This window comes from Melanerpes formicivorus, unplaced genomic scaffold (genome assembly GCF_026170545.1).
Source record: "Melanerpes formicivorus ecotype bairdi unplaced genomic scaffold, bMelFor1.0.p_v2 SCAF_32, whole genome shotgun sequence".
Lineage (NCBI taxonomy): Eukaryota > Metazoa > Chordata > Aves > Piciformes > Picidae > Melanerpes > Melanerpes formicivorus.
In genome coordinates, this window is record NW_027142384.1 from 6,225,759 (window position 1) to 6,253,477 (window position 27,719).

General features: G+C 39.9%; 1 protein-coding gene across 5 annotated transcripts in view; it reads left to right on the top strand.

Moving 5' to 3' along the window:
• Positions 1-27,719, top strand: part of ASAP1 (ArfGAP with SH3 domain, ankyrin repeat and PH domain 1) — a 130,402-nt gene that overhangs the window by 26,956 nt on the left and 75,727 nt on the right. For 3 of the 5 annotated variants that reach the window (XM_068155535.1, XM_068155532.1, XM_068155534.1), the window contains exon 3: positions 726-855. In XM_068155535.1, the coding sequence (XP_068011636.1) occupies positions 726-855 (130 nt within the window). Of the gene's footprint in view, positions 1-34; positions 181-345; positions 444-725; positions 856-27,719 lie in introns of those variants that run through there. The other 2 variants (XM_068155533.1, XM_068155536.1) reach the window with 2 other exon arrangements.

Genomic DNA, 27,719 nt, shown 5'->3' on the forward strand with positions numbered 1-27,719 from the left:
CCTCCTTGGCCCCACGTAACGGCTGCGGGCGGGCGCTGGGCAGCGCGTGTCAGTCACCGGGTGACTGTCAGCGGCGGTGGGAGCCCCCGGGAAGCCCCCGCCTGCCCCGGCCAGTCGTCGCCTCCCCCGGCCCTTCCCCTCCTTCCCTCTGGCCGGGGGGCGCAGCGGGAGCCCGCACAAGTTAGTGCTGAACTTGGCGGCGGGCGGGAGCGTCGCTGAAAGCGAGGGGCGTGAGGGGCGGGTGGGTGTCGGCGGCGGGTGGGGAAAGGGGCTGAACCCGGCAGGGTTGGGGCTGGCGGGTGCCGCTCCCCTCCTTCCTGCCCTCCCTCCCTCCCCTCAGCGCCGGCGGCAGGGCCAGGCTCCTCAAAGGCGGCCCGGTCCTTGCAGCCGTCGGGGGCCGCAGTCGGCCGAGGGAGCGCTCCCCGGCGGCGCGGCCGAGCCGGGTGAGGCGAGGGGTGCCGTCTGGGGGCCTCTCCCCCCTTCACCTCCTGTCCAGGAGGAGGAGGAGGGGGCGGCCGGGGGAGAGGCTGGATGTGGAGGGCGAAGGTTCAGCCTCTGTTTGCGGCTCCGCTGCTTTGATGCTGCGGGTCTCTGCTGGCTGTTAACATCTTCCCTCTGGTTTGTTTGTTTGTTTGTTTTTTCTCTTCCACCTTTCCCCCCAAACTTGTCGTCTTTTTCCCTGGATCTCTGTGCTCGGCTTCTTCGGGGCTTTACCGGTGGTGTAGGATCATGCCGGACCAGATCACCGTATCGGAGTTCATCGCGGAGACCACAGAGGATTACAACTCCCCGACCACCTCCAGCTTCACCACCCGGCTGCAGAATTGCAGAAATACGGTTACACTGCTGGAAGAGGTAAAACATTTCATCCACTCCCCTCCTATTTCCTTTTTTTTTTTAAATTTTTAATTTATTTATTTGGGGGTTTTGTTTGTTTGTTTCTTTGAGCATCAGGGATGGGGCAGTACCGCCACCCCTAAATCCATGGCAGCAAGGGGCTTTGGTATGCACGTAATCTGTTTTTTTTAATTGTGGGACTTCGCTCTTGTGTTGAGCCAGTTACAGCAAGCTCTCCAGCCCATGCGTCTTAAAGATTAGCGTGTAAAGCAGTTGTCTGAACTTAAATATTACTGTTGTAGTTCTTGGTGTTCTTGGTGTTGGCAGTTGTTGCAGTAGAAAAATATGTGGATCTTGGGCTTTTTAGAGGAAAGATGAACGTTGAGTTTTGCTTGGGAGCATTAGCAGAGGTTTTTCCCTGCCGCTCATTAGATCAAGTCAGTGCAGAACTCTGACCACAGAAAACCTGTCAAAGGAGACCTCGTTTAAGAAATAAGGTAAGGATGGAAAGGTGAATGTGGAGTGAGGAAAAGAGTATGAAAACGACGGTGGTCGAAGGAGAGGAGGAAAAATGATGCAGCAGAAGTGATGATACAGTGTCAGCATCTCAGTCTTGAAGCCTCAGTGGTGGTGATTTTTTAAAGTGCTTATTATATGCATCATATAAGGGTTTGTCTTGCTTTTCTGTGAGGAAATGGAAATGTGAAAATGGATAGAATTCCAGAGATGGTTTCTGTGGGATATCAGTCCACTGCTTCCTAGTGGAGGTTTCGGTGTGATTTCCTAAAGACTAGGCTAGCAACTATGAGGAAATGTCTTCCAAATGACTTTAAAACAAGGCCGTGTGTAGCTCATCTGTTCCTCTTTGCTTGGTTGAAAGTGCTAGTATAATGATGCTGGAAGGAGACATTTTTTTGCTGTTGTTTCATAGACTGCAGTTAATTGTTTTGGATTATACACTTAGTTCATCAAGTATTTGTCAATTCTTTGCAAGCCAGCATGTAGCTAGGAGATGGTTTTAATAGATTCTTTTTAGTTTTGCTGAATATGTTGGCAGAAACAAAGCATTTGGTATACAAGGAAAGAATGTTAATCATGGTGGTGTCCTGATAGTCTTGGGTATGGAAAATATACTTGTAGAGCATTAAAATTAGTTAATATTGTCTTTGTAGGGAAATTGTCTATGTTCAGGATTTTAACAGCACTATTGCTTGCAATGGCTGTGTGATAGAGTGACTGTAAAATTGCATTTAGAAGTATATCTTTGAATTTTTTGTAACCTAGATGAACTTCTGTGACTTTTCCCTAACTATAACTTGCTTTTATTTCTTGTGTAACTAAGCTATGTTTGCTTATAGATTCGTCAGAAATTTACCTGTTCTGGTCTGTGTTTGACAGTATTGCTGCCCCCTGGGCTTAACTATGTGGAATAGGTACAAACATTGGTATGCTTGTTAGTACAGTTGACAGCATCTTCAGAGTTAAGAATAAAATATTCTGCCATCACTGGTGACTTCTAGGGCAAGAATATACTTTCTAGGGTAAGAATGCTTTCATCAATTAGGAGATTCATCAGTCCAGTCTGAGTGTGGTAATGCCTGTCGAAAGAAAACCAAAGTATAGCAGATAAATTCACAGTGTATTGCAACATTTGTGTGTATTTTCAAAGTTTTTGTGTCTGATTTGACAGCAGTCATTCAGAGGAATGGAGAACAGTGGGCACCTACGGTGCTTGTTTAGCTATTCCTTGAATTTCTTTTGTTTGTATAACTATTTTATGTGCCCTATTTAAACAGTTTATGGTTTACGTTGATTCTGGACTTGTTTTGTTTTGGCTTTTGTTTGTGTGTTGTTTTTTTTTTTTTTTACTATCTGTAATTGTAAAACAGCTTTATTTGATAGGAAGCAAGATATACTTTACATACTGCAAAAAACCTGCAACTCTCCCAAATTTGTTTTTATTCATTTGGATGAAGTAGTGTTGATGGTCAGAATCTTGTTAGTGAAACTCTGTATTAGAGTCTTTATCATAGCTACAGCTTGTGTATGCGGTTCTGATGCTGCTACTTTAGGTTGGTTTCTTTACATCTCCTTACCTGAGGCTGTGATTCATGCGAAGCAAGAGATCATGATTGAATGTTTGAAGTGTCTGTTATGTAGCTCTTACTACCTCTGCTATTGTCCATGTATTGTGGATGACTGAAGAGCTCTTCAAGCAGCTTCTGAGCTTCAGTTTTGAGTCCACTTTATTAAGGCAAAGGGAATGATCCCATCCTTACAGCTGTTTGATTTTTAACTTAATATTGAATGTGGGTTGGAGCCCCCACTGGGCTTTTGCATGCAGTATGAAGCACTGTGCTGTTACAGTGCTGCAGCCTGAAGTACTTAGGTGGTTATTTTAAAGCTAACTTAATTCACCACAACCTGCAGATACCTTGGTGGCTATGAGCTGATTTGTGAATAAACTATGTATTTCCTTTATTTTAAATAAGATTGTGAGTGATAAGTGTTTGCTGAACAGAAATTATAAGAAAATTAAATAGGTTTAGCAAAAGTTAGTTCAGTTTTGTAGTCTCTTGGTCTGCTGTAATACCTACAATAGCTCAGATAAGTGGTTAACTGAGAACCACCTCTTCATAAAGAATGTGATGAGAAATAGACTGTCGTGTGTGTGTGTCTTTCTGTATCTAGTATTGTGAAAGTTGTTACAGAATTGTGAATTTACCATTCCTTAATTGTGATTAACAATATCCTTATACTGAGTTCCTGCCCTCCCCAAGAAAACACCCCACAAAAACTTTATTTACATTTGTTATAATATTGTCAAAGGAGAGAATAGTGAGTATATGTGGCTATGTAGTAGCTTACTGGCTAATAAGGAGTCATGCTACATTGTTTAAACTACTGAAACTTTTGACAATTTTCAAGTGGTTTGTTTTCCTTTTGAGACAAAACTTTTATTTTTTTGTTTTGCTCATCCAGTCACACCAGACAAAAAAAACCAAAAGGCACTGCTATAATTGTAGCCAGGCTTAGGCAAAAGAACCAAAGAACAGTGAGACTGTTTCTTGTTAATAATAATTTATTTTAAGACATGAATGTTATCTAATGGCCATCAGTAAACATAAATTTTAAGGTTCATTCTGTTGATAAAGTAATGATTACTATTTTTTTTCAAACTTGGTGAGGAAAGAACAAAACCATTATATTATAGCCTAGCTCTAGTTCAGGAGAATTTGCAGTCCATACTCTACGTGTTGATTTGTTCAGCATAGTGTTGCATTCATGCAAAGAAGACATTTTAAATGTTACATTTCTTCATGAAAGTGGGAGAAGTTTCTTATAATATTCATATGAAGAGGTGGATTATTGTGTATGCAAGTGGGTGGCTAATTACTTTGTAAAAAAGAAGTTGAAATGCTAAGATTGTATAGACAGATTGCTGATACAGTGTCTTAAAGTACAGCCTCTGCTTTGTTCTCACCAGACATGCTTTTGTATCCATTGTAGCTCCATGATTTGTGTTACTCAAAGAGATTTGAAGAGTTGATTTTAATCCTAGAGTTGATGTTTGTGAGCTAGTTGGAATTTTTAGAGAATGATGACATCTGCTCTGAGAATAAGTAGTGCACATGTGGGATCACCACAAGACTGTCTTGATTACCATTCCACTGTGTCTCGGCTCCAGCTGAAAGGACATCTTTACACTCAAGGGATAATTCAGTTATCATGACCAGGCAGTTTTGAGTCTGTCCTAAAGCAGCAGATGTTTTGCAGGACTGTCTTGAGATACAGAAGTTAAGCTTAAATGTTTCAATTCCTTTTAGGCAAGCCGGTACATAAGATGGAACAGTTAGAAGCTGATGATAGAATAACGAATAGCTGCAGTTGCTTGTGATGTCTGTTTTACTGTTACACTTTTGTAGTACTTGAGCATCTTTAATTACCAATTTTCTTTCTTTGGCTATTCAGTGAGAAGTTGAAAACTCAGAGTGTGCTTTCTGACATTGAAAGGTTTTTCCAACCTTGCAAGCTACTGCTTATGGCAGTCAGAAAGCGTTTTACATCATAGAGAGCTTTGGGCTTAAGAGCTGGGTCTTACATAACACACCACAAGCAATCGTAAGGTTTTCAAGAAATACACTTTTGGGAGCAGACCCTCCTAAAAGAACCAGACAAGAAAAGTTTCTTTGCGTAGCAAATAAACTCAAGATAATAATTACTATTTTTAAACTGAATGGGAAATTGCACCGAAGACATACAAATGGGTACCCAAGCATCCTCAAATACAGAAGCTTCACTGACAGCTCCTGGTTAACTCCTGATCACAATGTGATCAAGGAGGAACTTGACAGCAATATCCTGTATTTACAACAATGTGTGTACATGCTACAGTGCTTATTCATTTAGTATGTAATCAATTTTACCTTTCATTTGGTAGTAGTGGAAACATTTGGTTGTAATAAGCAGGCAGTCTCCTTTTACCTAATGTGACTGACGTGAGGAAAACTAAAAATAATTCACTGGTATTTCGAAGTTTCAGTCACGACAGATTAATTAGCTTTGCCTTTTGAGAATCAGTTTTTTAGGCACATTTATGAAAGTACTGCTTTTTGCTCACTTTTTGTTTTTTTAATAGAAAAGTACTGATTCTTATTTTGAACTCCTAACAGGCTGCTTCATGTTTGCTTATCAGTTAGGAAACCGTTAAAGTGTTGTTTGGTGCACGCTGTTCAATGTACCATTCAGATAAATCCTGACAGTGTGCTGCCTGTAGTCATGGGAATTTTGACCCTGGTGGAGAAGAGAGCGATACTTAAGCAACATGACTTAAAGCTCTTTGGTGTTTAGGATGGAGTTTTGTGGAAATACCTTCTGTAGATTAAAAACAGTAAAAGGGAAGAAGTTGCTTAAAGAAATAAGGAAAGGAGAGGGCAAAGCAACCCACAAAACCATGTTTATAGTCCAGCATGGCATCACTGAAAGATTACAAATGAATTACTTGGAGCAGAATTAGATTGGTTGATTTAATTTCCAGTATTTTTCTCACTCTTAATGAATAAAACTCAATTTTCATAACTCTTATTGTGACTTGTGATGATGTGAATAAAGGTATTTGTTAATAATTTTTTTTAAACAGATGTGAAACAAGTTTACAGAGAGAAGAGCTGCCCTTCTTCCATAGAGGATCCTGAACTCCATGAGCCAGCAATGTACCCTTTTAGCCAGGAAGGCCAGCAGTATCTTGGGATGCGTTAAGAGAAGTGTGACCAGCAGGTCAAAGGAGGTTCTCCTCCTCCTCTGCTCTGCCCTAGTGAGGCCACATCTGGAGTACTGTATCGGATTCTGGGATCCCCAGTTCAAGAGAGACAGGGAGCTACTTGAGAGAGTCCAGTGGAAGGCCACAAAGATGATTAAGGGATTGGAGCATCTCCCTCATGAGGAAAGGCTGAGATACCTGGAGCTGTTTAGCCTGGAGAAGACTAAGAGGGGATTTTCTCAATGCTTCTCAATATCTAAAGGGGGTCAGGAGGATGATGCCAGACTCTTTACAGTGGTGCCCAGCAACAGGACAAGGGGCAGTGGACACAAACTGTAACACAGGAAGTTCCATATGAACATGAGGGAAAACTTCTTTACTGTGGGGGTGACAGAGCACTGGAATAAGCTGCCCAGAGAGGTTTGGAGTCTCCTTCTCTGGAGATAATCAAAACCTACCTGGATGTGGTCTTGGGCAACCTTATCTATGTTAACCTGCTTTAGCAGGGACATTGGACTAGATGATCTTCAGAGGTCCCTTCCAGCCCCTACTATTCTGTGAAAGAACATAATGTTTAACACTGAATGGAATAGTACCTTACAATAAAAATCAAGCCCAGAATACAGATTATTAGTATTGTTTCAAATGTGGAGGTAGGCAATATAAGCATATTCTAAAAAAGAAGTACCCTAACCAAATAGAATGTCTTTATATTTCATGAGAAACTTTTCTGAATCCAGTTAATAGCTTGTGCCATGGTACTTACTTCTCTTGGAGACTTTTCTGTCAGCTTTCATTGATACTGGCCAAGAGGCCTAAAGGTTTATTGGTGAGTGTGAAGGAAAACTCCTGAGATAAAAGCATGAGATTCCTTTCCTGAGAGAGTACAGCTGGAAGTACATTCCCTGCTGTGAAGTTTAGTAAACAGTTATTTTATATTTCTAAAGAGACAGTGTTGACCTGCTATATATATATATATATATTGGGTTTTAAATACCAGTAGGCTCTTGCAGAGGTTTTGTTGTATTATAACAAGTAAGATTTTTCTGAGTATAGTGGGTTTGATTGCAGTGGCTTTGTGAAACTTTAATGCTCCTGTGAAAAAGCAAGAACACGCTCTTGGGATCCCATTTCCCTCTTTATACACATAGATGTGCACATAGGTGGCTGTGCAGCTTCATCTCTTTCACTCACTGGTGAAAGGACAGGCCTAAAGTGGTGGTGTTACTATGGCTAGCATGAAATGTATGTACTTTTTCTTTCTTTTAAATAACCACTCTATTGATCTTACTTATTTTAATCCTTCTTGATAGGTTTATTATCAGGAGAAATACAGAAGTATTTCTGATGCAGAAATAGATACTTACAATACCAATAGAGGATTTATAAAAAGTAATAATATATTTTTTCATATCTAAGAACTCAAAATCCGGTATGATGTTAGAGATCAGTTTGTGCAAAATAAGTTTCCAGTACTGCAAGGTCTCTGGTATGGTCTGCTCTAGGAGCTGGCTATCCCCAGATTGGTGAGAGAGAGAGAGAGAGACCAGATAAGTGACCTGCAGGGTGGATGTGATATTGGGTTGCCAGGCACAGAGGATAGTGATCAGTGAAGCAAAGTCCTGCTGGCAGCAGACTGCAAGTGACATCCTTCCAGGATCAGTTTTGGAGCCAGTACTCTTTGGTGTCTTTTAATTGGATGATGGGCTGGAGTGTGATCTTAGCAAGTGTATTTGGACACCAAGTTGTTTGATATGCTGACAGGCAGTCAGCATTTGGTGGGACCTGAAGAAATGGCCTTGAGGAGGAGCCTTGTGTGGCTCAGTGAAGAGAAATGTGAAATCTTGTGTCAGGGCTGGAGTAGTAGGGTGCAGCAGTACAGACTGGCTGGAAGAAAGGTTTTCAGGAAAAGACCTTGAACTCAGATGGAATGACAAGTTCAAAGTGGGTTGGCAATGGCAAAGGCCAGCCACGTACTGAACTGTGTTGGTAAGAGTGTAGCCAGCAGCCACAGAGTAGTGGTTCTCCTCCTCTAGTCAGCAACAGCAAGGCCACATTTGAAGTACTCTTTGGGATTCACCAAAATACGAAAGAAATAACGTATTGCTGCAAGTGCCTGGTGAGGATAATCACAATTATTAGAGGCCTAGGGCACATCACTTCAGGAGGGGAGACTGGATTTCCTGGAAGCTTAGAGGAAGGTCACATTGCTTTCTTCTAAGTATGTAATAGAAGGAAACTGAGTAGGCAGATTAGATTTAAGGGGTTTTGTGTGGGATGAGTGTGTGTGGGTTTTTGGTTGTGCTTATTACTTTTGGGTTTGTTGTTCATTTTGAACCATGTGCCCAGAGAGAGTGAAACCTCTATCCACTGAGACATTCAAAAGTCCACCTGACTATAGAAGTAGTTCTTAAAGTTGTTTAGACTGCATAATTTAATCTTTAAGAAGAGAGGCAGGCAGAGTAAAGTGCTTATTTAGTTTTGTGAATGTGTGTTTATCTTTTCAGGTAAAAGTTTACACTGAGCATATTCTTGGATAAACAGCACATTTAAACCTAATAAAACTAAAGTAACCAAAGTCTTCATTTGTATTTTTCTTTTGTAACTGTTGGAATTATGGGCAAAATTGTAAAGCTAAGAGTGATGATGCTGTGCCAGTGCAAGTGGGATGTCATGACTATGTCTGTTATCCAAACTCTTGTCCTAGAAGAGTGTTTATACTGTATTAGCCATTAAGATGGAGCTAATTATAGCAGACAATGAATATAACTAACGGTAAAGTTGAATGAAGTTGCCTTGGGTGTTTTGACAAAGTTATTTGTTTTTAATGTAAGACTGGTCTTGTACACGTTTTCCTAGCCTTATAAATGATTATTTGATTTCTTCATATGAAGCCTTGACAAAATTAAACTTTTATGATTTGATTTGGGAGAAATTACTTGGGCAAAATTTTACTTTTCTTCCAAGTTAGAGGGATATGTTGTAGCTTTTAGTACATTGCCATGTCTGCAGCACCTACACATTTGGGGGGTGGAGGGAAAGGTTTTGCAGGGGGTTTTGTATTGTGGTTTTATTTGTTTGGGGTTTTCTTTGTGTTGTGGGGTTTGTGTGTGTTGGGTTTGTGTGTTTCATTTTGGTTTTCTTATTTATTTTTTTAACCTCAAGCTTGTATACTCTTCTGAGAGAGGTGAAATAAGCCTGCAGAGGCTCTTTGATGGAAAGACCTACTTTAGTTTTCAGCATTATATCAGGGCTGTCTGTACACAGATGTGTTACATAGCTGATATGATTTAAGTGTACAAGAGAGGCTTCATCTTCTGGGGTAGAGTCACATGCAGAACCTTGAGTATCAAAATATTGTCTGCTCACCGGTACAGTTATGGGGAAAGATGGTAGTTCTCTCTAAAACCTGCCTTTTAAGAGCATTTGTAGTCCTCTGGTGGCAATTTTGTTGCCAGGCTAGTGTTGTCACAGGAAGTGCTTGGAAGGAGACTTGATTTAATAAACTGGCAGATAAAACATGAAAATAAATGAAAAAAAAAATTAAAAACTTAGTTATTTTTAAATTTGCTGATACTTGGCAGCTTAAGGAGGCTCTTTGTTGTAGATGCTACTGACTTAAACCCTCAAATTCACTGCCTGCCCTTCCTTGCCTTTTCATTTCATTTAAAATGCTACAAATGCTTACTTGCTTTCTTGGTTCCACCGTGTATAGGATAGATTCTTCAAAAAAATATTGTTGTCTGTGGATATGGTACTTTCTGGTTAAAATATGTAGCAGTGTTGCTTCAGCAAGTCCTAGTCCATTTGCTGAACTTATTTGCCGTTTGTTATAGCTTCCTGTTTTTCTCATTTCATTGAGCAACATGTTTGCAACAAAGCAGCTTCCTTTAAATCAAGTCAGTGAACATTGTGTGTATTCTAAACTGGAAGCAACTGGTGTGTCTTCAGATCTTACAAAATTCTTGGGTATTTTTCTGTAACTTCAGTGTCTGTGCAGAAGATCAAACATGGTTGCAAATAAAGCAGTTTTCTGTCTATTTCTTTTAAAATTTATTTGATTTTTATTTTACTCTCACTGTCTTTTGGTGGCAAGAGTAGTCCTACCATTGTTTTGTTTTGTTGTGTTTTTCCTGTCATCATCTTTATTGCTTCCTATCATAGAACTTGCTTCTATGAGTGATAGTGCTACTTCGTTGTGTCCAAATGTCTGTACTGCTATCCTAAGGTATTTATGCAATAAAATTGATATCTAATAGAAAAGACAGGTTGATATGTGGAAGTATGTATTAAAACTGGCTCATGTTTTGCAGTAAGCATTGCCCAGTGTGATATTTTTATATCAATGCAGCTCTTTCTTTGCAATGATCTCGTGTGTATGTGTGTCTGTCTTGAGAAAAGCAAAGAGAAATGAGGAGAGTAAATACAGGCAATCTAGCTAAGTGCAGAACATAGTTCCTACTGTAAATCCAGGGAACAATGATTGACTTGGGGTTTACTATGAAATCATTGATTCATGAGTTAAAACTATGAGGGTCAGCTACTGAATGGAGTGCTGATATTCAATTGGTAGTTGTACACCTGCTTTCAGCACACTCCAGTGTGTACAAAGTTATTTGGATGAACGCCTCTTCTCTGAAAGTATGATTTTGCCCATTGTAAACATGCAGGCTGGACCTTTGTCTGTTTGCCAAAAGTTAAGCCAGAAGGCTGTGATTTATAACTTACTTGACAGACTGTTTTGGAGTATCTTTCATCAAGTTGCCGTGTGAATCACTAATTGTGAAACAATCCTATAATCTCTGGGAGAGGAGGAAAACCTGAACTTTGTTACTCCATCTCATGGAGTTTCTGGTGCTTCTGTTAGAAGAATTTACAAAGAAAGTTACAACTTGACCATGATTGAGAATTTTGAAGTAAAGATTAGATCACTAAAAACAACTCTAAGTAAACTAAATGTATGAAACAGTAGGTTTTTAAAGTGTGAAATTTTAACTATTGATTATACAAGCTTTAAGACTCTTTATTGTTATTTCCTGTGTGGCCTCAAAACCTGTAAGCAAAGTGAACAACTGCAGGTAAAAGTAGTGGTGATCTCTTGATCAGCTGATTGCTAGACAAGTGGGATTTGTCTCTGTCCAGTCAATGAATTTGCCTGAAATACTAGAATAGTTATGGAAACAACACCTTTTCCATGTTCCCAGTGATTGGGATTTCATAACTTCTGAGAGTCTGCCTTGTTCCTTCCAAGAACCTTTGGTGTTGAACACTGTTAGATCTATGATATTTATTTTTTTTGAAATTCAGAAGCACTGTGTCAAATAGGTTGCTAACAACCCTACTTGTCCTCCACAAAATGGACATGGTATATTAAATTACCTGGAGCTTGAGAGATCTCTTTACAAAACATGTGGTTTGGGTTATTTTTGTGCCCCTTCTTCCCATGATTTGTTAGTTTTCTTGTCCATTTGATGTATGTGAATGAGAGACACATCAGAATTAAGATAAGCTTTTTCCTCTGTGTTTGCAAAGTATACTAGTTCTTACGCATTTAGAGTAATTGTTACTATAAATGCTCTGGTCTGTGATTTTTTTTTACACTTAATTTGCAGAGTGCTTGGGTGAATTTCTCATTTGTCCATGACTTCAGCTTGTTCAGGCATAGCTTCTTTTAGTAATCTATTTTATTGGCAATTTGTAATTACAGTCTTTCTGAAAAGATGTTTCTGAAATGACAGCCATTCGTTTCCTTAAGTACAATTACTTAAGATGATCTTGTCAAACATTTGAAGTTGTATAGCAGGGAAAATGGAGTAGAGCTCCTCTAACATATTTTACTGAAACACACTAATGTGGAAAAGTATATAGAATCAGTCAGGGTTGGAAGGGACCACAAGGATCATCTACTTCCAACCCCCCTGCCATGGGCAGGGACACCTCACACTAGATCAGGCTGGCCAGAGCCTCATCCAGCCTGGGCTTAAACACCTCCAGGGATGGGGCCTCAACCACCTCCCTGAACAACCCATTCCAGGGCTTCACCACTCTCATGGTGAAGAACTTCTTCCTCACATCCAGTCTCTGAGTACTCATTTGGTACAACTAAGTAGTTGCAGTGTTTCAGCAGGAGACCAACTCAGTTTTAAAGTACTTTCAAAATGTTTGTGTGTTTCTAACTGAACTGTTATGTTTGGCCAAATAATGCCCATTAGTATGTTTTCAAGGAAAAAGATGACTTTAACCAGGTGGCCTCTGCTAAAAGCATCGGTCAGACTGGAACACTTATGGTAGAATGTTGTCTTCAAAGTATGTGGAAGACATCAGCACATCAATGTTTGTTTTTTTTTTCAAGAGGTTCTGACAGTCACTAGTAAATGGAACTGGTGAGCATGCTTTGCATGTGTTGTTCCCGTCCGTTGAGCTGATGCAATATTGGTTTCTGTGAGGAAGCTACTAGTAGAATATGCTGCTACAGAAAAATTAGTCTTAAGGGCCTTGTGTTATCTGAAATTTGGGCAGATGCTCACTTCAAAAACAGGTATGCTGCTTAAAGCCAGGGTAATTAATTTAGTAAAATGAAGGGTAAGGTTCACAGTGTTACTGCTTTTTCTCTTACTTACTTGGATGAGTTCAATTAAAAATAAACCTGGTGCTTTATTTTGTTTTGTTATGATGCCATCTTGGTCTTTAATGAGAAGATTTTGGCCACCATTTTGCTTTGTTTTGTTGTTTGTTTTTTCCCCCCTCATTAATTTCTGTCTTTACCTGAGTACGTTGCTGTCAGGCAAAGACTTTGCTCTAGCCCTGCTGGAGGCTGCATTAACCTCATGGGTGCCTGCACAGGAAATGGAAACTTCTTGCATGCAGTACAAGAGAAGTTGTGGTATTGGTTGTGTAGATGACATTGCTGGAATGAAGTGCTGCCTCTTGATGGAAGGAACATACCTGCTCTGCTCCCTTTCTGAGTTAGGTTGATCAGGGAGAAAGGTCAAATTGCCAAACTTTAAGTGGAGACGATTAGTTCATGATTTAAAAACACATAGCCAGCTGCTGTTAGTTATGCTGTTAGTCAAAGAAAAGGGTAATTTTGCTTTGTTTTGAACTGCCTTTGAAGTTGTTTTTCTCATGTCTTTTATTTTGATCAGTTTTGTAGTAGACATGAAAGAAGTAAAGGTTGTAGTCCTCCAAACTTAACTTGTTAACCAAGATGTTTCTTTGTTCTTTATTTCTATACACATCCTTATATCAAAGGGTGGGTGAACCACTGTACTGGGTTACACGTTTCCTCTTTAGCCACTGACAGTTGTGGGTGCTGCAGGAGTGGTGTTTGTTACTACCCCTGTTACCTAGCCTGCTTTTCCTGACTTGCTTCTGCACTTGGAAGAGGGAGTGGATGGCTTTGGACTGTACAGAAGCAAGGGCTGGTTCCTTGGGTCTTGCTGCTGAAAATCAAGATTGCTTGCCTCTTTGCTTTTTTATTCCTGATGTTATTCTTTTCTGGTATAATGAATAATTTGTTTCCTCAGCTGGATGCTTTGCCTGCCAGTTTTTAAGCATGGGAAAAAAAAATACCAAAAAAGGTATCTACCACACAGTTCTAGGAGAAGGAAAAAGGGTGAAAAGGAAGATGAAGTTCTTCATGTAGGGTGGCGGAATAGGCTTTCACGTTGTCTTCATCATGTGGTACCCTCATTTCTTTACAGAGATAGCAAATTACATCATTAGATTTAGTTACAAAGTTGTTTGAGGCCTGAGAGCAATGTTGGGTTTGGTTTTTTTTTTTCCTTTTGATGTTCATTAGGGGCATATTTCTGTTTCTGTGCCAGGCAGTGTTTACTTTATCCAGTTGCTTTTTTTCATTTCCTTTGCAAACTGCAGTCTCATTCTTTCTTGCTTTATTCTGTAAGAGTTAAAGTTTCTTATCTTTTCTTTCCCAGACACGCTCCTAGTCTTTAGAAAATGAGGTTCTCTGTCTCTGTGGTGTTAAATTTAATGCAAGGGAAAATGGAATTCTTTTTGTTTTATACAAAGGACTGTGTTTTTTAATTTTTTTAACAGCATGTTAGTGTTTACCTTATTGATTCTATGATTAAAGTTGTCTATGAATGGATAGGTTATGCCCATATAGTCATTAAAGCCAGGGCTTAAAATATTACATTCTTGATGTCGTGGCCTGTGTGTACTTATTTGTCTTATGATGGACTGTAAATTGTAAGTTAATTTTATTTCCTGTTTGTGTTCTGAGTATTTTGGTGTTTGGCTTTCAGATGATTTTGAATATATGTTTATTTTTTTAAAGTCTGATGGAATCACTTAACAGTTTTAACAGATGACTCTTCCTGAAGTTTACAGAATTTTATATTTGGTGTCATATGCAGAGCTACAGGCTGGGGTCAGAGTGGCTGGAGAGCAGCCAGGTAGAGAGGGACCTGGGGGTACTGGTCGATGGTAGGCTGAACATGAGCCTGCAGTGTGCCCAGGCAGCCAAGAGGGCCAATGGCATCCTGGCCTGCATCAGGAACAGTGTGGCCAGCAGGAGCAGGGAGGTCATTCTGCCCCTGTACACTGCACTGGTTAGGCCACACCTCGAGTACTGTGTCCAGTTCTGGGCCCCTTGGTTTAGGAAGGATGTTGACTTGCTGGAACATGTCCAGAGAAAGGCAACGAAGTTGGTGAGGGGTTTGGAATACAAGCCCTATGATGAAAGACCGAGGGAGCTGGGATTGCTTAGCCTGGAGAAGAGGAGACTCAGGGGTGACCTTATCACTCTCTACAACTACCTGAAAGGAGGTTGTAGACAGGCAGATGTTGGTCTCTTCTCCCAGGCACCCAGTACCAGAACAAGAGGACACAGTCTCAGGCTGCGCCAGGGGAGGTTTAGGTTGGATGTTAGGAAGAAGTTCTATACAGAAAGAGTGATTGCCCATTGGAATGGGCTGCCTGGGGAGGTGGTGGAGTCGCTGTCATTGGAGATTTTCAGGAGGAGACTTGATGGGGTGCTTGGTGCCATGGTTTAGTTGTTTAGGTGGATTGGATGGGTTGATGGATTGGACACGATGATCTTGAAGGTCTCTTCCAACCTGGTTTGGTTTATTCTAAATAAATGGTTTTTATTCTAAATATTTAAACTACTGTTAAGGAAGGAAAAAAGAGTAGTTATTCCCCACAAGCCATCACTTACAGTGTATGGAAACTTGACTTATTTTTAGCTTGCAAAGACTTCTCTGGTACTTGAGTTTTGCTGTGTTCCCCAGTCTCATTATATTTAAACCTCTCTAGTCCTTGCATGGTAACTTCCATAGTAAAAAAAATAATAAAAGTGGCTGAAACTGATTAAGAGAAATTGAAAGAGAAAGGAGCTTGCTCAGAAGGTCAGACTGTTATTTTGACTTTAATGAAACCACCTTCATATTGTGTATAGGAAGTTACCAGGTTTCAGTTCAAGGCCAGAAGCAGATGAAAATCTTGTGCCTAGGTTACATTGTGTGATTGATGGGAGGATCATTCTTTGAAGATTGACAAATAAGCTACATTTCTATCTTTGTGTAATTGGAGCTAGCTCTGTCTGACATAGAGGCAGCTTCTGGTCCCTTCTCACAGAAGCAACCTGTCCAGCCTCCCACCCTGGCAATCAGAACCTTGCCACGTAAACCCGGTACACCAAGTAGGACATCTGCCAAGCAGTAAAGCTATTTTAATGTTGAATCTGAAATCTGCTTAGCCAAGTTGTGATAACTGCCAAATGTGGCTGTGGATTAGACCATAGAGTAGTGAAAGACTGATCAAAACATGCCTGACACTAGCAAACAGTTTGATAGTGCAGTGATATCTGTAAGGCTCTTCTACAAGAAGATAGCCTGGAAATATTTTCCAGGACCTGGTTTGACTGATAACTACTTAAAGGACATTAAATAAATTCTTCAGGATTACTATATATGTATCAAGTTTGACAGCTTTGGGAGAGCTAGGCTTTCGGTAGAGTTGGTCTGAAGTATGTTAACAAATGCAGTGCTTTTAGGGGTTACTCTACAGACTTTGTAGATTTTGCAGAATGTATATAATGAGTGGGAACTAATGTCCAGAATATTGGGTTTACGAAGGACTAGTAGGTGTTTGTGGTGCATGTGTTGTGAGCTATTATGTTGGGTGGCAAGATGTCTGGAAGTCCAGGCAGCTACAGAAAATCCTCAATTGTGTGGGCACAGTTTCTGAGTTTCTTAGCCTGGCAGACCACTTCATTGCTTGGAACATTCAGCTGAAATGGGAACTTGTGCCTTCTGATAAACTCTTGAATAAGGATATAATAGGCAGCTGGAGTGTTTGGTAGTTTGCCCTGCTTTAATAGTTGAGTACACGGTGGAATGAAAAATTCTTTGTTTCTTTACCTTAAAAGCAAGCAAATAAACAGAAAAAAACCCTCATTCTACTCAAACCAAGGTGAAATAGAGTACAAATTTGAGACATTTATCATGACTTTTAGAGTGGACAGCACAATTGCAAATGTTCATAAATAAGGCGGGGGGGGGGTGGGGTGGGGGTGGGAGGGGGGGGAGAACAATACTGAATTGAGTTGCACCTGACTCTGCTTAGAGCTTTTTGCCCCTGTTTCAAGTTAGCACACTGAGTCAGCTGGAGAAGTGCCTGTCCTGGATTCTTTCTTTCATCATGCCTCCTGCTGCACCTGGTAGAAGGCACAGCCATTCTTGCTGCAGAGTGTTTGTGTATGACTGATCTCATCCTTGAAGTCATGGGTGCAAAAGAGAGTGGTCTAGACTTTTAATCTTCCTCCAATTTTTTCTTTCTTTCTCAGAGGTGCAAATATGGTTCAAGGTATCTTTCCTGTTGTATCTGACAGGCTGAAATTGTAACATTTTTCTGTCCTGACTTTGTGACTTGCTAGGTGTGTTATGCTGCAAAGTCTTTATACAGTACTGAATGGAATAAAGGATGTATTGTTACAGGCATCGAATTAAGTCTAGCCACAATGGGGTCTACAATTTTTTGGGGTAACTGACCTCTAACTTTTTTTTTTCCCTGAGCTTATAATAACAGTAGACAGTAGCCCATATCTGTTTATCAGGTATGAAGGAATATTTAAGCAGAACAGAACCCCCCCATTGCTTTAATCCATTTGTATTCTTTCCTCTCAGAATCAATTGGGTTTGTATTCAATTGGGTTTAGCACAACTGTAATAAAAGCATCATCTTGGAAAACAATAACTCATCCAAGAATTAACAGTATTTTAAAATACATAAGATGATGCACAATTTGGAAAAATATTTGTATATTTGTAAAGATTTTGTGGCAAATATTCCCTATTTGATGTGATTTATGATGAATGAGTTGCGGCACAACCAGTTAAATTATTCTTTGTTAACTGACGCCAGCGTTAAGTGAAACACTTCTGCTTTTACTTCAGTAGTTCAGTAGCACCAGTGATGATCTGCTTGAAGTTAAGACCTCACAGATGTATTGTTCTTGAGTACACTTGAGATGGCTCAGAGAACGGTATTTACAGGTAAAGCAAGATAATGGACAGCCAGGGTTTTATCCCCTTCTGCTATCAGTTTGGATCAATTTGGCTCCCAGGTGCCAATTGTGATTCATATTTGGAGTGTCTAAAACACATATTTAGGTACATATTTTTGAAAATTATTCTTCTAACAAGTGAGTTGTTTGGAAACTGCTAGGTGATTCATAAAGTGTACTTTCTGGTCATAGCTTACTTTGTAAGCTATGGTGCAGAAGCTCTTAAGGTCTGTAAGTTAGATACTAGCAAAGACTGCACAGTGTCATTAATGGAAGGTAACCTGTGAAAATGTGGTCCAAGGTACATGCTCCAGGCTGTGAGTGTGCACAGGGGTAGCTATGAACACTTCAATTTCTTTTTACTTGTTAAAATGCTGTATGTTGGTTATATATCTAAGGTTTAGAAAAATAAGAACTCTGCTTATATTCTATGGTCTTTGGACAGTCATACATTGTTAATAACTTATTGATATATCAACCTTTTATTAATTTGGGTAAATTATTTCTACAGCAGTCTTGTTTCTTTATATCACAAGAAATCATTTTAAAACTTCTGCTCATGCTAATAAACAACAAAAAGCTTTATACTGACTCAAGGCATAAACAGAATAGAGGTTTCAACTGAGCATGTGACTGCTCAGGCATAACAAAATCAAAGCAGCTGGTTGAATAGCTTGGGGTTTTTTTTAGTGCCAACCTTGCCAAGACATCTGTGTTCTATAAGACATTAAGGGAAGAAGCTGATTTCAAACAGTGGTATGTTTTTGACAGCCTTGCTTTTGAATACAGGGCTTGGACAAATTTCCATTGTCAAAAAGGCAGCATGCCATGTGACTGTCCACTCTAATCTTTCTAAACTACAGAGTGTTTTAATAAGAGTCTGTTTTCCTTTGCAGTGTCAATTTTCTATCAACTGTTCTCTTACCATGCAGGAAGGCACTTTGTGTTCATTGCAGCAATCGAATCAGCACTGAGATTTGCCTTGTGAGAACTGGGGTGGGGGTAAACTTTACTTTTGGGGTTTTAGATTAGTTGTTGTACCACTCAACTGTGAAACAAAATGCAGAAGATAGTTTATTTTTAGCTTTGACCTTCAGAAATGTATACTAGTAGGGTATCCTATGATAGCTTCATAAAAACATCTTTGGAATATCCTTTTTGTAGTAGAAAATTTCCTCCAGCTACTTTAATTTTTGTTTTTCTGTATGCTTTTCCATCAAGCTTAGTATATGCTTGATGTCTGCCTCCCCCCCCCCCCTCCCCCAAGATATCAAATACACACCTTCTAATCCCATAATAAACTGAACTCTGGGAGCCTGTGATACCTTACTTCACTTTTACTGACATGTGTAAGGATCAGAAGCTACTGCTGTACTATAGTAAGGCTTGCTTTCCTGTAAGATTGAGGATTCTCTGAGTTATGTAGCTCTGTTAAAGTTGCTGATGCTTTGTTATAGGAATAGCACTTTCTAAACTAAGTATTCTAGCCAAAATACAGTTATGTGCTACCACAAATTGCCCAGCAAATTTTCTTAACCTCACAGAACACTTGAAGAAATGAAGTTGCTACTAATTGGTATGGAATAGTCATACTGCAGTGAAATTCTTTTAAATGTAAAGTTCCTTTATGTAAAAGTCTGCACACAGTAGTTGCAGCAGGTGAACATGTGTTGTACCTGAGTGACCATGTAGTATTACCTTGTCATGTGAAGGTAATTCAAGGTAGTTTAGTGTAATAAACAATCTGAGTTGAAATGTGTTAGTTACTAAAAAAGCCTTATTGCAACTATTAGCAGTATGGAACTTGTAATTATGGGCCAAAACCTAGATCAGCACTTTTCAGTGTTTCACAGACCAAGTTTGTGTAGCACCTATTCTTGCACCAGTTGAAGGTGCTTGAGTGGTTCCTGAGCTGAGTGGTGCTGTCCTGCCCTGTGTTCCTACCCTGGGCTGCAAAGTCTGTTGTGCCACATGCAACTCTTTGGTTAGTCTGTGGGTATGTGGTGTGTTCTTTGGCTGGTTTGCAGTTATTTTGAAAGTGTGTTAAAATGTGTTACTTGTTAGCTGTTAACTGTTTAGGTAGGTAGTAGAATTAATTTATTTTTTTTTAAGGATATGAGCTTTTACTGAGCTCTGAGCCAGAATACACAATGAGTTTTGTAAGCTCTCCAAGAGGCCCTGGTCAATTGATAAACAGAATGAGAGAATGGGAATTGAGATGAGGAAGAAAGCCATGAAATTCTCCAAGTGAAAGTGGGAGGAGGAAAAGACTACATTGAAGATACAGCAGTAATGTTGCGTGAGCTTAGACCAACACAAAGACAGGAGCCCAGAGGAAACCTTAATAGCAAGCACAGAAAAGGACCCAAAGTGTTACAAGTGGGGTGTAGCTATTTCAGGTCAGTAACTTAAAACAATTTTTACCAAAAGTGGTATATTTTTAATGGCATGAAGGAAGGCAGATATCAAGAAACCATGACACATTAAAAGGTGCATGAAATGCAGCATATTGGAGCTTGTGGATTTTGTCAAGGACTGAACTTGATGAGAATAAGATGATCTGCCTTGTGAAGGTTGTGATTTGTTTTATTATTTACTGTCTCTAATTGAGTTCTTAACAAAAATTGTTCTCTGGGATATAGAAGCAGAATGAGTATCATCCTGATGATTATTCTCATGAAAAAATTGATGCTTTGATTCCACTACAATAGCTGACGTGACTCATATATACACCTTCAGCTGTTTGGTTTTTCTCTGTGGGGAAGAGTAGCCTTAGAGCTTTCTACTTAAGCTATTGTTTCTTGGTGTCCTCCATTTGCATCCATCCTTGACACTGGCTTTCTGTGCTCATTTACTTGTAAACACAAAAGGAGCTTCTTGGACTTTTGTGATACCTCTTATGCCTGCTAGGGACCCTAAGAGCATGCTGAAATGTTAGATATTTTTCTTTAATGAGGTCAGTAGAAACTTGAAAATAGAGCTGCCTGTCATGCTGTTGGGCGCTATCTTGTGCTCCTCCTTTGTGCAAGAAAGCACATTCATTTCCTTTCATGTGTTGCCTCTGTCGGATCAGAGGCTTTGTGCAATGTAAAGAACACTTGCAGACTTCTTGCCCCAAAGGGTTTTGTCTTCACCCTTTGGAAACTGATGATTTGACTTAAATTTTGTTGTTGTTGTTAGACTACATTATCTATGGGAAGTTGTCGTTATTGTTACCCACTTTTGGTTTTTCAGGTGGCGAACAATGATATGGCCCCAAGAAGTCCAAAAACAAGTAAGAGAGACCTCAGTACATTGGGCCAACTGGTTAAGCAATCAGGAGCACAAATTATGTTCTCTTCCATCTGTCCAGTTGAAGGGGTTGATGAGGGATTTAACAGGAATCATCAGCAGATCAATTTCTGGCTCTGAGCCTATTGTTACCAGCAGGGCTTTGGGTTTTTGGTCAGGGGTTGGTATACACAGCACCAGCCCTGCTGGCTGCAGATGGAGTACACTTGTCTCATAGAGGGAAAAAGATCCTGTAGCAAGAATTAGGAGGGCTCATTGAAAGAGTTTTAAACTAGATTGGGAGGGATTATAACTTTTCCTCAGGCTTGTTTCTAGGAGGTCAACACACCAGTGCTTGTAGGATGGTGTGCTACTGAGGACCATCATTCTACTGTCTCAGTGGAGGTAGGGGCTGGAGATACATGGGCCAGCAGAGATGCAAGGGTTATTGATGGATTAGAAGCCATGGAAGTGCCAGAGAAAGATGAGGTAGGAATTAGGAACATTAGTCCAGCTAAAGTGCATCTACATTAATGCATATAGGATGGAGAACAAACAGGAGAAACTAGAAGCCATTGTGCATCAGGAAAACGATGATATATTAGCTATCACAAAAAAACAGAAGGTCTGCCAGTTGTCTGCTAGAGGTAGCAGCAGGTCCAAACCAACTACCAGTGGCAGGATAAGGTCTCTGGCTGGTTGAGAGATTTGTTTGCATGTGTGTGTCTGTACTACTAAAAGTAGTACAAGGTAGACTCTAGGGATTTATTCAACAGGGCAATGAGGCCCTTTCTAGAGGTTTATTTACCAAATGGTATGTCTAAAGGCAGCAAGTCTTTACTGAGATGTAACAAGTATCGCTTCTGGCTTTAGGGTGTTTTGGTTGGTTGGGGTTTTTTGGTGGAGCCCTCTGAAGATCTCACCTCATATCAAGAGGCCCTCTTGTTTCCAATAGTAGATTCATGTCACTTTCAAGAAGCAATGAATGGATAACATTTTGTGTAGAAATGCGCATGACAAAATTTGAAGAACTAGAGGATGAGTAAGCACATGGTAGTCTATTGCCTTATGAAATCAGCCTCACCTTTCACTAAGCAGTCTTTGATAGTGGTCTCAATTTTCAGCAGTGTTTGCTGTGTTCTAATTTGGAGCATGAGTTGTTTTGAAGTAAATTTCCTAATTATCCCTCTTACTATGCCATGTCTCATGCCATGGAGTGATTTTGTAGTAGATAAAAAGAGTTACCTTTTGGATAAAAATCAAGTGCAAGAGGCACTCCTAACTGCTACTGAGCGTTCAGTTCATAGAACAGTTTAGATCTGGTGTGGAGTAAACTTGTCTGAAGTGCAGTTCATGTAGGCAAAGTATATTTTGTTTTACAGATCCTATCCTAATACTGTGCTCTACTTGTGTCTGTAGATATTGTCTTTATTGAGCATCACACTTATGTCTGGTGTGGGTTATTTATTTGCTTTTCCTCCTTTAAACAACAGCAAAGCTTCACCTAGGAGTAGTTCCCCTTCCCATGCTCTCTAAGGGGGCTTTGTTTTTATGCAGAATCCTCATGAGGGAGCTGCAAGTAATATATACTACTTGTAAGGATTCTGGATTGCAGATCTGCTTTGTCTTTTTCTTGGAGTGATATATATTTAAATGGGTTTTTTCCACTGTGCTGCTTATTTTGCTTCACTGTTTGTATTATTTTCTTAACACCAATTTTTTTTTCTCACTGCCTGTGACTTTGTCAGTTCAGTGCCTGTAAAATAATCCTCTGTTTATGGTCCTCAGGCTCTATCTTTCATCTTTTTATGACGATTGTGAAATGTACCATACAACCACATCCACCATGGGAGATAGTTAGCTACAGCTGCCATCACCTACCGTACTGTGTCTTTAACCATGAGTTTTATTTGTGTGTTTTACACAGACTGTATATAATGTTGGCATTAAATCAGTCTATTTCCAAATTTTGGGGCTCCAATTTTGTGATTAACAAGTGTTGCCTTCTGTGATTGTTCACAGTGTAACTAGAGTTTGAATATGTTCCAAATGTGAATGCTTAGAAAAGTAGTTCTTTATTGAATCTTCTATTTATATTCCTCATGTGAATGAGCTGAAGGTTTTCTTACTTTCTTCCTTATATTCAGGCAGAATACAAATCAGCAATAGGATTTTTCGCATCATTGCACACAGCTTCTTTTTCTGCTGCTCTCTTCTATTTGTGTCCTGCCTTCAGCCCTGCTCGAACACAGCCCTTAGCATTCTGTGCAGTACTGGCTTTCAGAGACCTAAACAATGCGACGTTCATGAAAGCTTTGAAAGACTGCAGTTGCCAGGTGTAGGATTTACTCTGTTCTAGCAACCCACTGGTAACTTGTAATAAGCCAAGCAAAAATACAATCTTACAATGTTCTCTTGTGAATTCACAAGGAAAGATTTATGGTCATGGGAATGTAAGTACCTTCACTTGGTTGGCCATAACTGTCTCTAACCAAAGTGAGAAGTGGATGCTCGTGGAAGGAGTGTACAAACAGTGTGCAGTGATATTTGTCTTGGTGCACTGTGCCTCTGGTTTATGAACAGGGACTCTTTGAGCTGGAGTTCTGTAAAGCTGTTGCAATTGAACTTAAAGGCAGCATCACTACCATGCCTTTTACCATTTCTACTTTCATTATCCTTAATTTAATTAAAACCTGTGATATTTGAAAAGTCATGGCAGTCAGGTGAAGTCCCTAGTGACTACAAGAAGGGAAACATTATATCCCATTTGTAAGAATGGTAGAAAGAATGACCCTAGGAGCTACTGACTTGTCTGCCTCACCTCTGTGCCTGGGAAGATCATGGAATAGATTCTCCTAGAAGATCTGATAAGGCACATGGAGGACAGGGAGCTGATTTGAGACAGCCAGCATGGCTTTCCTAAGGGCAAGTCCTGTCTGACTAGTCTAGTGGCTTTCTGCAATGGAGTGACTACATCAGTGGATAAGGGAAAGAAAATAGATGTCATCTATCTAGACTTCTGCAAGACCTTTGACACAGTTCTCTACAGCATCCTTTTTCTCTGCATTGGAGAGATTCTGATTCAGTGGGTAAGGAATTGTGTGCATTATCACATCCAGAGGGTAGTGGACATATGTCCAGATGGAGATGGATGACAAGTGGTGTCCCTCGGGTGTCTGTACTGGAACCAGTGCTGTTTAATATTTTCATCAGTGGGATGCAGTGCACCCTCAGCAAATTTGCAGACCACACCAAGCTGAGTGGTGCAGTCGATATCCCAGAAGGAAGGGATGTCATCTAAAGGGACCTGGGCAAGCTGGGTCCAGGTGAACCTCATGTGGTTTAACGAGGTTAGGTGCAAGGTCCTGTGGAAAGAGACTTTGTCCTGGTGGATGGAAAAACTGGACATGAGCCAGCAATGTGCACTTGCAGCCCAGAAGGCAAATTGCATCCTGGGCTGCATCAAAAGAAGCATGGTCAACAGATCAAGAGAGATGATTCTGCCGCTCCTCTCTGGTGGGACCACCTGGAGTACTGTGTCCAACTCTCGGGCCCTCAGTACATGTTCCTCCAGGACATGGACCTGATGGAGAGGGTCCAGAAGAGGGCTGCAAAAATGATCAGAGAGCTGGAGCACCTCTCCTATAAAGACAGGCTGTGAGAGTTGAGGTTCAGCCTGGGGAAGCAAAGGCTCTAGGGAGACCTGGGGAAGGACTGTTTACAAAAGCATGTAGCAATAGGACAGGGGGCAATAGTTTTAAACCATAGAAGGGTAGGTTTTGGCTGGACATTAGGAAGAAGTTCTTTACTATTTATGAGGGTGCTGGAACACTGGGAACATGCCCAGGGAGGTGGTGAAAGCCCCATCCCTGGTGGCATTCAAGGTCAGGCTTGATGGGTCTCTGAGCAGCCTGATCTAGGTGGGGATGTTCCTGCTTACTGTAGGGGGCTTGAACTAGATGACCTGTAGAGGTTTCTTCCAATCCAGTGCATCCTGTGATGTAAACTGGAATTTTATTATGATTTGCCTGGTAGATGTTTCACTCTCAGATGCACCAGGATTCTATCCAAAACCATATATGCATAAAGGAAATCTATGTTAAAAATGTTAATTTTAAAAGTCTAGGAGCTAGCTTAATAAGAGTCAGTTAATTTTTTTTTCTCTAAAGGATTATGGATTTTAGGAAATCAAAACATTTTTCTGAAAGGACTTTGTAGTTCTAGTGTTTCAATTAGATGCATTAGTTCAGTAAGTTTCCATTCTCTGCATAAAGGCTGGATGTTCAGCAATAATATAAAGAAGTTAATTGACTTTTATTCTTAGTGGGTATAGGGCAAAAGATACAATATCAAACAACTGTCCTTGTTAAAGCTGATGAATCACAACTTTTCTTTTACTATGGCTGTAAAAGCATTCTTCAATCTCTACATGGAACAATCAGCCTTCCATCTCTCTTAAGACTGTGCTATAAAACATACAATGGGAATTTGAATAATTTTTAGTTTAATCGTTTGATTTTGCCAGAGCACATCAATATAGCTTGTGAAATGTGGGCTAATGTCTAAGACCTATGCAAATGTAAAACCCAAAATGTATGTTCATTGGTCCAGTGAACCTAATTGTTGAGTTAGTACCTTACTACATAATTAATGCTAAATCTTGTCGAAAGTCTTCTCTGTGCAGACATCTGAAGGCTTGCACTTACTGTCCCAGGTAATAAGGAGAAGTAGGTGGGGCTTCTGAAGGGGCTGCTCAGTGAAAGGAGAGTCAAGGTGAAGTATTTCTGGAAAAGCTTCTATCAATGTCAACACTGCATGAGGAATTCATTAGTTACTGTAGTTTAAATAGTTGACTGAGTTTCTAAAGGATGTAACCATCTTAAATTCAAGAGAGAGAATGTGAGATTAAAAAAGGAAATCTGTAGCCCAAGTCATCCCTGCTGGTGAAGGAGAAAACTGAGCTCAACTCCTACATGCGTGAATATCGCTGCTTTTTCAGAGTTGGTTTCCAAGGATCCAAGTTTTGCAGTCTCAAAGTGCATTCCACCTACTTTTGCACTGTGAAGATGCAAGGGATGCAGCTGGGGTGGAACAGATCTTAATGTAGTTGAAATATAAAAAATCATCTGTCTGCTCAGGTTATGGTCACCTGACAGTTTAGTCTATTATAAATTTATGTATCTATTGAAAGGGGTAGAGCTGTCCTGCATGTAGTTGTCCTTTGTGCTGGGCAGAACACAATAAAAAAGGCAGCTTTCATCTGATGCAATTTCTTCACTTTGTGTTTTTCTGAACACTAGTGTGCTGGTACAGAGGAGGTATTGGGAATGAGTGACTGGCAGAGGGAAGCAGGAAAACCATCTTTTTCAGGTCCTGTGCAGCAACTGAGCACTGACAGTGAGTCTTTCTTAATGTAGCTTATTTGTGTCTAGGACCTTTGCTGTAAGTTGTGCCTGAAGCTTAATTTAAGAAAATTTATAGCATATGCTCTAAGGGCATCTGTTCCCTGATACAGACTGAGAAAGAAATAGCATATCATTCTTTTTACCAAATGCAATACTAGGCTAAAAAGAAGCTCTGAAGTAGCAGTTTTCATGCAGGGCTCTCACACTGGAAATTGCTGCCAAATTCTTTAAAGCTTCATTGTGGTTTTAAAGCAATACCTTTAAAATCTGTACTGTATTTGAAGTGTCCTTATGAAAGAGAAAGTGGTAGGTTTCTGTGTTGTCCCAGTGGCTCTATTAGTTCTGGGCAAATTAAGGCTACCTTCACACTGTAGGATTTCACTGTTGCTATTATATCCTTTTCTTTTACCTCTAATTGCTATAGCTATGTGTTTGTATGTACATCACATTCCTTTCTAGACATAACTAGTTTGGCAGTGGTCAAACCGTGTGCCAGCATCTTCAAAAGAAACCCTAAAGAATCTAATTAGATTACAGATCTTTGCTTTAGGTTAGATCTCTCTTCTCATTTCACTGCATTTTACTTGTATATTGAGAAAGTGGATCTCACTCTAGCCTTAAATTGTGTGTAGAATTACTCTTAATTAAATCATATATATCATTATGTAAGATGTATTACATATTTATGGGTTGGATTGTGTTGCTTGTAGAGGACTGTTGGGTTTCTGTACCACAGTGAAGATGAGATGCACATCTTAGCATAAATGTGCACTCAAATTGTTTTTGTATGTTGATCAAAAGCAGTGTAGGAGAAACTTGAGTTGTATTCTAAGGCTTTTATTAAAATGTTAGAATTGACTATTCTGATTTTTTATTTCCTTTTCTGTAATTTTCCAAACTAATCAAATATGTCCAGAGAATATATTTCTATCAAAGACCATGGCATTGAAATTCCAAATTAATGCTTTACATCTAAAGTATGCTTATATGATACTTTTTTTCCTTCTTTTTCTAAGGGGAGACTCAAAACTCCTCTTTTGCACTTTGTAATTCCATCACTGGCCAAAGTCTAATCGTAATGATCAGGAGGATGACTCCTGTTGTAGATTGTGAAACATCTCATTTATTTCCATTATTGCCTTCTTCCTTAAAAACAACAAAAAAAGGAATGCATACTTATTGTTTTGGAATGTTTCTAAATTTGTTGTTGTTCTCCCTCCTGCTGTTAGTCCTGTAGTGTCAGCCTGCATCACACACTATAGGAAGGGTTAGATGTTAGAGTTTCCTAGCTGGTTGTCTGAGTGTAGCTCTAAATTTCATAGGAGGTGGTGGTTACAGGTTTAACATGATGTAAGTTGAAGTCCTATTGAGTCTGTCCTCATAGCGCTCTCTAATAGCAAAATTAAACTGAGCTATC